This window comes from Polypterus senegalus, chromosome 2 (assembly GCF_016835505.1).
Source record: "Polypterus senegalus isolate Bchr_013 chromosome 2, ASM1683550v1, whole genome shotgun sequence".
Classification (NCBI taxonomy): Eukaryota; Metazoa; Chordata; class Cladistia; order Polypteriformes; family Polypteridae; genus Polypterus; species Polypterus senegalus.
Genome location: NC_053155.1, coordinates 113379723 through 113395145, shown reverse-complemented (window position 1 = coordinate 113395145; position 15423 = coordinate 113379723). Strand labels below are relative to the sequence as shown.

At 33.4% G+C, this 15423-nt stretch overlaps 1 protein-coding gene across 7 annotated transcripts in view; it reads left to right on the top strand.

The window, feature by feature from the left end:
• Positions 1–15423, top strand: part of sytl2a (synaptotagmin-like 2a) — a 149240-nt gene that overhangs the window by 128604 nt on the left and 5213 nt on the right. For 6 of the 7 annotated variants that reach the window (XM_039744393.1, XM_039744391.1, XM_039744390.1 and 3 more), the window contains 6 exons: positions 1508–1627; positions 8442–8611; positions 9298–9400; positions 10163–10324; positions 10575–10653; positions 11009–11108. In XM_039744393.1, the coding sequence (XP_039600327.1) occupies positions 1508–1627; positions 8442–8611; positions 9298–9400; positions 10163–10324; positions 10575–10653; positions 11009–11108 (734 nt within the window). The remainder of the gene's footprint in view (positions 1–1507; positions 1628–8441; positions 8612–9297; positions 9401–10162; positions 10325–10574; positions 10654–11008; positions 11109–15423) is intronic. The other variant, XM_039744392.1, reaches the window with a different exon arrangement.

Here is a 15423-nt window from a genome sequence, read left to right as displayed (position 1 = left end):
AATGTTGCCATGTATACATGACTTAGTACAGAAAGCAGTTTTAAAGTTTAAATCTGAAAGTTTTCTTCAGGACAGAAAGCTAGTGTTTGCTTGCTTCTGCAGTACAGGCAAACAACAATTGATTGCATTCTTTGATACTGTAGCCATGAAATATTTACCAATACAACTTTATGAAAAATCAATAAATGAATAACCCTCTTTCTATCTAAATTAAATTCAGAATACCTCCTAACAAGTTAGAACTAAGAACTATCAGTGTATGTACAGTATGCTGCGCACATAAAGTTAACAAGTTTCATTCTGTGATGATTTTGAAAAGATTGCAAGATTTAATTTTTTTTAATATTTAAGATAAATGAAATAAGATACTGTACACACATGTCTCCACTAATTCCTGTATGGCTGCCCTTTCCCTAATCAAGAGTTTATCTAAAACACAATGGCTATGCAGTACTAACCAACCTCAGTGATCTAAATTTCACTGATTTAAAAATAGTTCTGGCAGTGGATCCCATTTTCTTATCTTTGAACAGAGAACTAGTCAAATTAGAATTCAGTTTTTATTGTCATGAAATCAAAAATTAAAAAGCAAGTGAAAAAAATGTATGAGTAGCAAACGTTGATTTACTAGAATAGAAAGCTGGTTAATTTATTTATAATTTTCATTTAATTCTAAGTTTAATAAGCTGTTTAAAATGTCTTTAATTGGGTTTAAGAGTGTGAAAAAGGATGAAGAGATGAAAAGATTTTAATTTTCTTATTCCAAAGTGTTGTACTACTTGCATTTTTTCTGTTAGGTTCAACTGTTTAACTAGGAGTTATGGCATGTGCCTTGTGCTGGTGATATAGGTTCTGTCTTCCTGCATGTTCAGGAAATAGGTGGATGGATTTGTAGTTACTGTATGTTTATTTACTGCCCTTGCTTGGACTGACATAACTTTTCTTTCCATGTCCACAATTAACACATGCTTCAAAGAAACACCTAAAGTAGATGTCAATAGATAAATACAGACCATCATTTCTAGTCAGAAACAAACAATTAAATGTGTTGATAAGTTAAACTCAATCCTGAAAATGGTGTTTTTAATTTAAAAAGTTAAGATTATAATTGTTTTTTTACAAACTTTGAGTTGATGATTTAATATTTAACAGTACATGCCTAAACTCCATAAAAATCAGCATGGTAAAAGTTCATGTTTATGTCTTAAAAGATTTAACTGTAATTGTCTAGAAATTTTAGTTATGTCTAACAGGTGTCCACCTATGCATTTCCACTACAGAGTAATGGAACACAAAAACCTGTGTAGGCTGCAGTTTTTGCTAGTTTCTACTATCCTTGAATGATGCCAAGAAATTTTGGTATAAACAGTGGTGAGACAGATTAGAATGACCGTTACATTTGTATAAAATATGAGCAACCCTATATCCAACAAATGTGTTAATTCAGTGACAGAATAAAGAAGCGTGTTTCTTAACCAGCTGTTGTTGTTTGTATGCTGTCTTATAGAGCGATGGTAGAGAGACTGATTCAACTTCAGAAAGCAGTTTCCCTGTTGGCAGACACAAGAAGACCGCCAGCTCTTTAACCAATCTTAGCAGCTCCTCTGGCATGGCATCATTGTCCTCTGTATGTTGACCAAGCAAACCCTAAGCTTTTTCTTCTTTTTTTTTTTTTTTTTCTTCCTCTAACCATACTAAAGTGTAGCTTTGTAAATTGTCTAACCTTGCTTCTGTTAATGCATAATGCAGTTTTGTTAACAATGTCTCTTGGTGTAGGCTCTTGACTAAGTTGTAAAAAATGTTTTGTAGCTATATGGGGAAAAGAATAATTTGAGAAAAGGGTTAAATTCTTTTTTCTGTTTTTCAAAACTGATGATAAAAGTAATCTTTCCTTCACTTTTTCCTTTCATAATGTAATGTATGATACTAACAAAATATTTAGTGACATTCATGGCAAACAGCATCCCAACCTCTTAAAATGTACAGTAGAACTACTATTTTACAGCCGTATACTTTTAAAGTATTGGTGTATTGGATAATTGGGAGTGAATTCCTACAGCCTTGTGTTTTCCAGTCCAGCATTTTAGAAAATGGGTATAGCCTGACTATAGAATGTGTGGCTCATCCAGTGTTCTGTGAGAATAACCGTATAATGTGTGGTATGATTGTGTTAATGCAGACAGTATGTATATGGTTGTAATATTCCTCGTGACAGATGCAAAACACAGTTAAGCATGAAGAATAAAATCAGTTATTTTCATATATTCATATATATGCCTAGCCATGAGCACAGTCAAATCAAATATTGTTTCACATACAACTTATACATACAGTACAATATATAGTTAAATGCTAAGTTGCTAAACCCCAAGGCACATCATTTAAGAGAAATATAAGAACAAAAATAATAATGCATGAATTTATAAAGTGGTAATGAGTGTTTTCCTCTTGCAGCTTAATATTACGTAACTGCTGGAGACTTTGCCGTTCTATATTCTAAGCCTTGGTTCAGTTTGGGAATTGATGGTTACATCTTTTTCTCAAGAGTTTTTAATATAAAATATTTTTTTTTTCTGTTAGAGGCTCAAGGTGAAAACATTACTTACACTAATGCTCCAATCTTTCCCAATTTATTTATTAAATTATATAACATACATACTCAAACCCTCTAGGCTAAATTCAGACTTTAATGGGGCCAGAATCCATTCTAGTAGCATTTAGTTTATGGCAAGAAACAGCCATGGACAGAATGCCACAGGGTCCAAACTCTCTCACACACTCCTATGCACACAGGGCTAATCTAGAGTAGTGAGTTTACCTAATATGCATATGTGTTGTGAAGTAGAACAGAGAAACATGCAGATTCCATATGAATGGATTTCTGGACACATGACTCATATACTCAGAAAGCTGGGTCTGTGAGGCAGCAGCACTAACCTCTAAACCACTGTGTCATCCGTGTTGATTTTTCTTTTGCCATATAACATTAGTGTAATTACTAGATCAATGACGTGATTCATCCATTATAACATTAAAACAAACACTTATACTTTAAAATGTTTTCATAAACAGTTATTTCTATTGCATGTCTTGTACTGAAGCCGCCCTGCCTCTCTGTATATATGTATACATACAAGTATTTGTATTCTGTCATTGTCCTAAATAACTATATAATAAACATTGTGTATTGTATGGAAACAGTTTGGCCATTTCAGTCGAACTTTTTATTAAAACAGATGTTTCACTGATTGAATTTCTTAAAATGTCTAATAAAGATATGAGGACCGTTCAGTAATTTATTTACCTCAGTAGGAAAGAAAAGAGTTTTTTGTGTGTGGTTCAGATTCTGGAACCCACATTATCGGATGACAGCCTTTCATTGACGTGACATGGGAACCGTAACATTGTCGTGAAAAAGCTTACTTGATTCGCACAAGGACTCTCCTGACATCCTGTCTCTTGGAATGTTAGACTAGCACTGAGCCACTACTGTGCATGAGTAATCTTGAGACATTTCATAACATACCCAGACTTATTTCAGCATGCTTGCTACTTTCTTTCATACTCAGGTAAATAAATTATTGAACACTCCTTGCAACTTGTGTATTAAAGTTGTTAAAAGAAATTATACATATTTTTATATGTATTAATATTATTTTTTATACAGTGCATCCGGAAAGTATTCACAGCGCATCACTTTTTCCACATTTTGTTATGTTACATCCTTCTTCCAAAATGGATTAAATTCATTTTTGTTCCTCAGAATTCTAGGCACAAAACCCCATAATGACAATGTGAAAAAAGTTTACTTGAGGTTTTTGCAAATTTATTAAAAATAAAAAAACTGAGAAATCACATGTACATAAGTATTCACAGCCTTTGCTCAATACTTTTGTCATTGCACCTTTGGCAGCAATTACAGCCAAGTGTTTTTTGAATATGATGCCACAAGCTTGGCACACCTGTCCTTGGCCAGTTTCTCCCATTCCTCTTTGCAGCACCTCTCACGCTCCATCAGGTTGGATGGGATGCATCGATGCACAGCCATTTTAAGATCTCTCCACAGATGTTCAATCGGATTCAAGTCTGGGCTCTGGCTGGGCCACTCAAGGACATTCACAGAGTTGTCCTGAAGCCACTCCTTTGATATCTTGGCTGTGTGCTTAGGGTCGTTGTCCTGCTGAAAGATGAATCGTCGCCCCAGTCTGAGGTCAAGAGTGCTCTGGAGCAGGTTTTCATTCAGGATGTCTCTGTACATTGCTGCAGTCATCTTTCCCTTTATCTTGACTAGTCTCCCAGTTCCTGCCGATGGAAAACATCCCCACTCATGATACTGCCACCACCATGCTTCACTGTAGGAATGGTATTGGCCTGGTGATGAGCGGTGCCTGGTTTCTTCCAAACGTGACACCTGGCATTCACACCAAAGAGTTCAATCTTTGTCTTATCAGACCAGAGAATTTTGTTTCTCATGGTCTGAGAGTCCTTTAGGTACCTTTTTGCAATTCCAGGCGGGCTGCCATGTGCCTTTTACTAAGGAGGGGCTTCCGCCTGGCCACTCTACCATACAGGCCTGATTGGTGGATTGCTGCAGAGATGGTTGTCCTTCTGGAAGGTTTTTCTCTCTCCACAGAGGACCTCTGGAGCTCTGACAAGAGTGACCATCGGGTTCTTGGTCACTTCCCTGACTAAGGCCCTTCTCCCCCAATCGCTCAGTTTAGATGGCCGGCCAGCTCTAGGAAGAGTCCTGGTGGTTTTGAACTTCTTCCACTTACAGATGATGGAGGCCACTGTGCTCAGTGGGACTTTCAAAGCAGCAGAAATTTTTCTGTAACCTTCCCCAGATTTGTGCCTTGAGCCAGTCCTGTCTCGGAAGTCTACAGACAATTCCTTTGACTTCATGCTTGGTTTGTGCTCTGACATCAACTGTGGGACCTTATATAGACAGGTGTGTGCCTTTCCAATCATGTCCATTCAACTGAATTTACCACAGGTGGACTCCAATTAAGCTGCAGAAACATCTCAAGGATGATCAGGGGAAACAGGATGCACCTGAGCTCAATTTTGAGCTTCATGGCAAAGGCTGTGAATACTTATGTACATGTGCTTTCTCAATTTTTTTATTTTTAATAAATTTGCAAAAATCTCAAGTAAACTTTTTTCACGTTGTCATTATGTGGTGTTGTGTGTAGAATTATGAGGAAAAAAATGAATTTAATCCATTTTGGAATAAGGCTGTAACATAACAAAATGTGGAAAATGTGATGTGCTGCGAATACTTTCCGGAGGCACTGTATGTGTAAGTCAAGCCTGGGCGGATGCTGTCAGTTTAAACTTAACAGTCCCCCACAAGCTACTACATTATAATATATATTGACATCTAGGAACTTTGAAAGGGGAAATCGTTCACATGCACGTCTGCTTTCTTAGAATGGGGATGTCTCACCCACTCCAAACACTCCCAAATCTTCCCTCCAAAATTCTTTGCATATGCATTTGCGTCAGTGAACTTTAAAGAATGACAACATAGAACTGAGGAAAAACACAAAAAGAAATCATTTGTGTGGATGATATAAACAAATGAAAATCATAAACATTTAATAATAGTATACTCAAATTTCATATTGTTCTTGCTGATTAATCATCTCAATTTAAACAAATGCAGTTGCCTTTAATATTTGTGTTTTGCAATGACCAGCAATCAAAGCTAAGTCACTAGGAAAAGCATGATTGTTATAGCATGTTTAAGAGTAAGAAGTAGCATTTAGTTGGAAACAACTTTTTTTCCCTTCCTCCATTGTAAACTTGGCTTAGCTAGAAGACCCAGCATCCTACATATGATTTAGCATTTTAGTTTACAGTAATCTTGCTTAAAAATTTTAATTAATAAGTGTATACGTACAGCTGATACACTGACATATTCATTTGGGCAGTTTTGTTTTCTCTTTGAAATGTCAACAGTTAATATCAATTTATACTTGCATACATACTGCACTAACATGCCAGAGTAGAATTATTTGCACACATTTGGCTTTGCATTTTAAACTAAACACCCAGAGATATCTTTAATTGATTTAATAAATAGAAATGTAAATAAAGCCTTTGTGGTAAACCAAGCTAAAGTACATAGAACGCAGCTAGGTAATACATGAGCTATGTAATACAAGGAAAAACTAATAAAAGTTAACTTCCTAGATGGAAAGGAAACATAAAATGTAAGAAACGCAACAAACAATATTTTACATTTTAGAGATGCGCACTGATTGATACATAGTTGTATGAATTAATAAATTTTAATGTTTACCTTGAATAAAATAAACAATAAACTGAATTTATTCAGAGTAATTAATATCGATGACTATTTTAATTCCGTCACCTCTCTTTACTTTTAATACTTTAATCAGTAACATGAGTTTGATGTCGTGTACCTCACTAAAGTAAAGTATTAGTGTCTATTCTTTCCATGCTTAGGAAAGAATTCCTCAGAATCTTCTCCCAGCCTTTGTATATGCACACCCTTCCATTTACGTAATGGTGCCTTCATTTTTTTTTTTCTTCACAGTGCTCAAAGCCACACATTCTACTCAATTAAATATCTGAAGTTCATTCAAAAGCAGTCATTGGTGCTGACTTTCTCTTCTTGTATTTGCATGTTGCTGAATGAACAGATGTTTACAGGAATTGAATCTTGATCTAGTTTCGTAGTGCATTACATTATTTTTGTACGTCTTGATTAACAAAACATCAGCATCATTACAACAAGAGCTTGAGCAACAATTGTATATAATACATTTTAACAATATACTAAGGACTATTTAGATCTAAAGAAATCATGTTATTTTACTTCCAGAAAAGCAAAGACTTTATTTGCACAGTTTCCACAAAATATTTATAGATATGGATGAAAAAGCAGTTAATGCTTGGGCACTACCCATACTTAGCCACTATATATAATGTCAGTTGGGTAGCATAGGCATAATCCAGTAAATGTTATAGCTGGTAAGTTTTTTCAACACTACTTTTTGAGCGAGATCAAGATAGTGAGGCACACAGAGTTCAGCACAAAAAAGAAGTAATAATACATGTAAGATTTAAGTGGCACATTATGCTTCATTATGGTGCTGAAGCAATTAATGGTTTATGTGATTGCCAAACCTTGTATTTGTTTTATCGCCCACAAATATTATTTTCAGTAAGTGTGAGTGCCATTGCTAAAGTAACACATTCAGTAGTCAGATGTACGGTGTCACAACAGTAGACACTTGAGTTTACTTCTGAGTTAAGTCATTCATTCTCTTAGCTTTTCACAGTCTCTCAGTGGATACATTTTCTCCATATAATGTGATTTCTTTACATATTTCAAAAAATGTGGAGGTTACAATAATTGTTGACTTAAACCAAATTTTATGGATGATTTTGATGGTGTGCATGTTTTTCTTGCTATAGACTGATTTTGCATCCAAGTTCATTTTCTGTCTTATGCCTGATGGTGCTGGGATAGGTTTTGGCAGTTGCATTTGATTTAAGATGTATTCTGGTAGATTTTGCTGACAGTAAAGATTCTTATCATGCATTTTGCACATCCTCTTAGTTATCTGGTAGTGTAGATATTTTTATATAATATTTTAAATAATGGTGATTGTGTATTTTCAAAATTATTACAGACACTTAAGAATGTTCAGTTGAATTTCATAATGCCATCATTTTGAAAGTGTAGCTTGAGTTGCCAACATAATAAACTTCAAACTGAAATGCTTTTCATCCTCACCACTGAACCACAAAACCAATAGTACTGTCACAGCATATTGAATATAATTTTACAAAATGCATATCATTATTAAAATAATATGGCTAGAGGGCAATTTGTTTATTTTATTCTTTAGTAAATGAAGCCTAATGCACTCCTTATATGCTAATAAATGTAAGTGCTTTGTATGTCGATGATAAGGTTATTATATTTGATAGTTTTATTTAATAGTTCAAATAAAAAAAATGATTTTGCAATGTCAGAGTGCTTTAAATAGCCCTAAAATTAAATAATGTTGAAATTTTGTTTTTTTTTTTTTTTATACATGGAATTGGCTTCGATAGTGAAGGGGGCATAATGAATATCCTTATGTTTTTCTAGGATTATACACATTAAGGCAGATTTTTTTTTTTTGGTCTTGAATTCTAGTAGTTGAAGAAATCATTTAAGAAGTGTATGTACATTTAGTGTAATTAAAATATTTAACTTTATAGATTTTTGTAACTTTTTAAAAGCTAGTTTAAAGCATAATTTTAGGTTGAGTGTTGCATCTACTTTTATTAACTTCAATGTGAATGTTCGAAGAAATGTTTAATGGTCAGGCATGGTACTGGTAATGGTACGCATTAAAGTTAATTTTGTTTTGCACCTGAATTTGATTTTTTTTTTTTTGTTTCCTTCATTATACCTGAAGGTTAGTGGCAGCGTCATGAGTGTATATAGTGGAGATTTTGGAAATGTGGATGTCAAAGGAAATATTCAGTTTGCCCTCGACTATGTGAGCAAATTGAAAGAGTTACATATCTTTGTGGTCCAGTGCAAAGACTTGGCAGCAGCAGAACCAAAAAAACAACGTTCAGATCCGTAAGTGGAAACACTAGGAATTAAATATATTTATAATTATGTAAAACAAAACCACATTAAGAAAATTATGTATTGAAACATGTTTGATGACATTTGTCTAAACTCCTTTTTAATTAAACTTGGATATTAAGCTCTTTATTATTAAACAACATTAACCAATTTTCTAAAATCTTTGGGCATTTGACAATATTAGTGGTATTTAATAGAAACAAATTAAACATTTAAACTGCAATAAATGCTTACAAATTTGTGCTTTTTCCCTGCAACAAAAACAAATTACCCATCTATGTTCAGTATTGTTCATGATGTCAGTATCAGAGATTATCTTGTAATTATCTTGTAATATTGCAAATGCCTATTATTCGTCTAACTATGAAGTATACACTTTTTTTCTGTATATTTTGTTTAATGCTGAAGTGCAAGCTTCTTATAAGAAAGCAAATCAGCAATGTAATTTTCTGGTTAAAATCGCATATTTACTTGCATGTTCTTTCCTTATTTTGTTTATGGTTTAACACTGTCATGTTAGTCTTTTTGTAGTAATGTATTTCAGACAAATGTAGTTTTAGCCTTCTAAGTTCTAGACCACCAAAATCTTTTGTTTACAGATAGCTACTGTAAGGATATACATTCTTTGCTCATTTTTGAACATCTTATTTATTAATTATTGTATTTCTTTTTATTAGGTATGTTAAAAGTTATCTTCTGCCAGATAAGGCAAAGATGGGCAAAAGGAAGACTTCCGTAAAAAAGAAGACTTTGAATCCAACATTCAACGAAATCCTGCGGGTTAGATTTTTAATTTACTAAGATTAATTAATTCGGGCACACACTACCATCATTTAATTTTCAATCTGGTTCAAAGAAACAAATTATTATTAAGGGGGTATCATTTTGTCATCTAAATAAATGACTGAAATATAGTGGAGAAAAGACACAAAAACAATTAAGGGTAAGTCAGTACATACAGCAACATTACACTACTTGCACTACTAACTTTAAAAACATAATGTGATTTTAAACGAGACCTTCTCAAACTCACGAGTGTGAGAATCTGTCCAGTCAGTCACTTATTATACATAACATCAGGCTTGATATCTGATTTGGTAATTCTCAACACATTGGATAGTAGTTGGAAAATGTAATTTATTTTTTCGGAATTATCCCAAGCAAATTCAAAGACATCGTTACTGTGGTTGAGGGAATGCACAATTTTTTTTTTTTTTTAATGATTCTTAGAAATTCTTGTTTTAGCGGAATATAATAATAATATTATAAAATAATATATCTAATAAAATAATAATAATAATTGTTTGAATTGCTTTGTAGCATGAAAATAGGTAAAATAAAATGTATAGATCCTGTTTCATTAGCCTTCAGTTTGTTTTCAAACATCTGCTGTCCAGTTTTTGAAATAGAAACAGTTTTTTAATAAAGAATCATATTTTAACTTTTGGTACAAGGACAGCATGCTTAGGGGGCTGGCAGCAACCATTCTATCCATCACAATGGATACTGGAGTTTGTAAAATACCATCTAATTTCTCTGCAGTATAAAATTGACAATGATACCCTGAAAACACAAACACTCAACCTCTCTGTCTGGCACAATGACACATTTGGACGGAACAGCTTTCTTGGTGAAGTAGACGTGGATTTGGCAAGCTGGAACTGGGATGACAAGCAAATGAATTGGTTTCCTCTTAGACCAAGAGTAAGACCTTTTGTTTTAACTGGTGTTCTAGTACACACAAAAATGCTTCAACAGTATATATGTATAGAAGTGTTTTGAGAATAATCCACTTGGAGTTTATTGGACTGCACAGCTATAGATTATTTTTTTATTCTTTGTTAGCTAACATGGGTACTCTGCACATCAAGTTTTATTTGATTTATCAAAAATAAATAAATGAAATTTCATATTGTTATGATAACTGTTGTATTGTTTACTTTCTCTCGCACAGACTCCATCTGCTAGCCAAGGCTTGACATACAGGGGAGAGATGAAAGTAGCTCTCCGCTTTGACCCTCAGCCCTCTCATGGTAAACTCATCTTAGTGAATCAATGATTTCATTATATTTATTAGCACAAATTACAATGCTGCTAAGAGTCTGAATTGAAACTATGCCAAAACGATAAGCATATTGATTAATTTATACAGTACCAAAATTGTACTTACATAACAAGCATTTTTTTAAATATTTAGAAGTATTTAAAAGTTTTTAAGTAAATAGGATTTATTTTAAATAAATGTCAGCATCTAAGAAACCTTTGATTTTTCTTTAGTTCATAATTGCAAAAGGGATGTGTACTCATGAGAATCAAATGTAAATAGTTTTTTCCTTTGATGTCAAGCATTGCAAGTGTAGTAATGCTGAGACTTTTTTTGTTGTACAGGTAAAAAGACCAGCAGCACAGGTGAAGTTTACATTTGGGTAAAGGACTGCAAAAACCTGCCAATGTTGAGGTCTAGTGGCATTAACTCCTTTGTTAAATGGTACAGTATAATTTCTGTTACTTATTCAAAATATTTGTCTTCCTGCAAATAAAACATACAGTATGGGCTAGATTATCTTTATATTATATAGGTTATACTTGCATCATATCTACTGTCTGTTTGTACTTTTCAGGAAGCACAGGAAGGAAATTTTATCAGACAGACTAATTGTATTCCAAAAAATACCGCCTACATTCCCAAAGCAGGTAGTGGAGAGAAGACACTTAATGCTAGAGAAAAATAGCACCTAGCTTGGCTTTAAAGAATTACTTCACCTAAAAATGATATACTTTTTATGTTACCTTTCCCATATGTTTTGTAGTTGGTAGTGATGGTAAGAAAAAAAATTTAATTTCATGTTTTCTTGGAGAATGGACATAACGTTTCTTATAGAATGGGAGCCATTGGTTACTAACGCTGGACAACAGCAAATGATATCAAAAACTTCTCACTTTATTTGTGTCACATAATTCATATGAACCATCCAGCTGTGTGCTCAACAACGTGCAAAACACGTATTTTTTTTTCCTAAAATGTTATTAATTAAATGCCTCCATTTAAAGTATCCTACAAATGGGAAGCCCCTTAACTCAGGATTGTGTTTTTGAATTTAACACCTGCCTCTCCCCTTCATTCACTCATCATGATTCCTGTCTTCAGTTCAAAAAAGTAATACTGTGTGCAGTAGCTTCCTGTTTGTTGACCACTTTAATTTTCTGGAATTATTTATTTACCAATATTTTGGCAAAAAAGCTTTCATTTTGCACTTTGTGAGCATACAACTGGATGGTTTGTTATGTGGATTATGTATACTTTATATATAAGTTTATAGAGTGTATGCCAGTGAAAACTATATGTAAATAGTCACTAATAATCACATATATCTGCATGACTTTTTAAAGAGTAAATCACAGTGATGTGCTATTTATTAATAATATTTGATGAGCACTACTCAATTTGTTATTTTCTAGCAGGAAAAATTAATGTGGAGTTGATTGTGAGGTCCAGGCAGCTATAGCTCCACTTGATTTTTATATCATGGTGACTTTTATTCACTGATTAATACTTATTTAGATTAAAGTAATCTTATTAAGTTTAGAATATTAAAAAAGGTTTTTAACACAGGTAGCTCTCAGCATCCGGCCACATGTTTAAATCAGTAGTTGCTGTGACACTGGCAAACAGTTCAACATTTACTATATACATCTGTGATGTTTTCTATGTGGCTATGTTTATGATAATACTTGATGATTAAATATTAATTTAATTTTGTTGCTTGTGCTTTAATAAAAAACTTCACATTGTTTCAGTGGTTACATACAACCTTTTTAATAAAAGGAAAATTAATAAAATAGTGACATAAATAGGCTATGTAGCACATTATATCTCATCATGTCCTGTTTGAAAGAAATAAAAGTGAGTCAAGATTTGAAGTTGTCAAAGGTGTTGCATTCAGCCATGTTGTTGGATAATAGAATATCACTATCTACAATATTATATGCAAATATTTGCTTTTTTTTTTACAATTTATGTGCCATATTACTCAGTCATATACTTCAGGACTGAAAGAAATCTGGTCATTCTTACTTAGATATTCATTACGCTTTTTTCTATCCTATCTGTAATATGGTAGAAAAAAGATGCAAATTGTATTCAAGATTCGACATCTCAAGTACATCATTAAGCGTTATGCTAAAAGTTAATTTTCTTAATGGCTTTTAAATATTTGAGAATTTATTTTAGAATGAAATATGTCAACTTTATACTTGTGATTTTAGTGTGCTCACCAGTTTCCTTCCAAATTATGATATTTGCCTCAGGCATTCTTGCTTCACATCATTAGAGCAATGTAAATGAGAACAGGCCATTAAGCCCAACAAAGCTCGCCAGACCTATCCACTCACTTCTAAAATAATATAAAATCTAGTTTTGAAAGTACCTAAAGTCCTGCTGTCCACCACACTACATGTTAGCTTATTTATTGTCATTTTATTCAGCTTATTCATAATCATTGAGCAGATAAAGAGAGGGTTTAGAGTGTATTTTAATGTTAATATTCTTGCCCTTTGATTTTTCCTCTCAATAAAGCATCAGACTTGCACACAAATTCCAAAGGTTCTTTTTTGGGACTTGCTACGGTTTGGAATTGATTAAAATATCGCTTCAGGTTAAGAAAACTGTTTTCGTAAGCAAGACAAAACATTTCATTTGAGTTTTCATAGAAAGCTTTGTGAACAATTTAACAAATATATGAGCATTCACAGGAAGTATTTTGAAAAATAAAACTTGCCTAGTTTTACTGGTGTTTTATTTTAATAAGTCCGGATGAGAATGTTTTGATCATCCCTCATAATGAACTAAAATGACAACTATTATTCACATTTATACATTCATGATCATATGTATAACTGTTTATTGATTATTTTTTTCCTTTTAAGATGTTGCTATGTCCAGTGTATTATTTCTGTCATATTAATTTCTGAATTATATTTTACATTACAAGGAAGTGGTTTATTGAGACTGTTTTTGGCACTGTAAGGTTAACATATTGTTGGTGTTATGTCTCTGTTTGATGCTTTAAACGTTAATGAAGATATCTTTAGTGTGACAGTGTTCAATTTAAATGCATTTGTATATATGTGTAACCACTCTAGCACTTTTTCAGTGTAGTATTTCTGTACTTGTGAATAAATATCCATACATTTCTGTAATTGAATGGGTATCCAAGCACACAGTCCTTAGATGCTCCCTGTCCCACCCAAAAAAAAAATCTCTCTATTATAAAAAATATCCTGGAGAGAGAAAGTTGGGCGACGATACGTGATGTTCACGTTAAGATCACAGAAGACACTTAAAAGATTCGCTAGACTAGAGAGATTGGCCACGGAGCGCCTCACAGGGACCTTAAACATGAGACTTTGTGCCAAGAGATTGACCCAGGACCGTCTTGCGATGATGTAGAACATCTGATTCTTGCAAGGCACACTCTACTTAAAAATAATTAAGAGCAAGGGCAGCCAGCAATTTGAACACACTCAGTCGTGTTTTGGCTTTGAGCACACACAGATCCAGGGCTCTCAGTGCATATAAAGCGTATAAGGACAATACGTTATAAATTATATAGTCGTAGATGACTAAGTGAAGAAGCAAGCAGCACAGAGAAAAGAGACTCAAAAGCGTTGGGGAGACAAAAAAAAAAAAAAAGAATAATCTAGGTGCAAATTCAGAAAATAAGGAAAGTAATCAACCCGGAACAAGTGGATTTGAAAGAAAAGCATGTCCAATCCAGACGTTGGCACTATACACATGCAGAGCAGGTTAGAGAAAGCGGCGTAATTCGAAAGGCTCGAAAAAAAAAAAATAGTTGCCGCAATACACGTGGAGAAAGTTCAAGAATATGAAAGTAGGAAAATTAGAGTATAAAAAACAGAAAGAAAAGATTGCAGGAGCGCAAACAGATGGAAATTATTACTCGAAAAAGGGAAAATAATCACCATGGACAAGGTGTCGTTAAAACAAAAAAAAAAGCAGGATAAAGCGAGGTCAGAAATAAAAGAGTAAAAAACAAAGTAAAACATCATAAAAAGGTTAAAAAAACAAGGGGGGCAATCGCATGCAGAGCAGGTTAGAGATAATGAAAACAGGATTTCAAAAGACTCAAAAAAAAAAAAAAAAAAAAAGGAGGCACGAAACACATGCAGAGCAAGATACAGAATATGAAATCAGAAAAAAAAACAGTGTCTAAAAAAAGAAAGTAAACATCGCATTAGCGCAAAGAAAGATAAATTATTACTCTGAGAAATAGTGGAAAGGTGAATAGAAATCGATTATATGGACATAGGTGATATGTCAGAAGTATGTAAATTTTGTAAGGCTTTGAAATTTAAGTCAAGAGAATTTCAAAAACGGAGTTTACCTCACATGCATTTATTGGTTACTTTACAAAAAAAAACTGCTGATGATGTAGATCATTTTGTCTGTGCTGAAATTCCAAACAGAGAAAGCTATCCTGAATTATGGTACAAAGTCATTAAACTCATGTCTCACTGACCTCATTAAAAAGATTCAGCACGTTGGGACTCGAAAGATTCCAAATATAAGTTCTGAAATAGCAACAATTCAAAGAAAAAAAAATCTTAAAAGTGTGTATCCGGAAAAACACAAACAGGGGTTGGCGAGTGAAACAATCAGGGGTCAAAGCCCCCTAGTTATATAAACAATTAACCTGCAGGTTTTCAGTACATTGGACCTTTCACTCTAATACACAAAAGCATCAGTAAAAAATGTCATATTGTATTTTCTACTATATTGGATC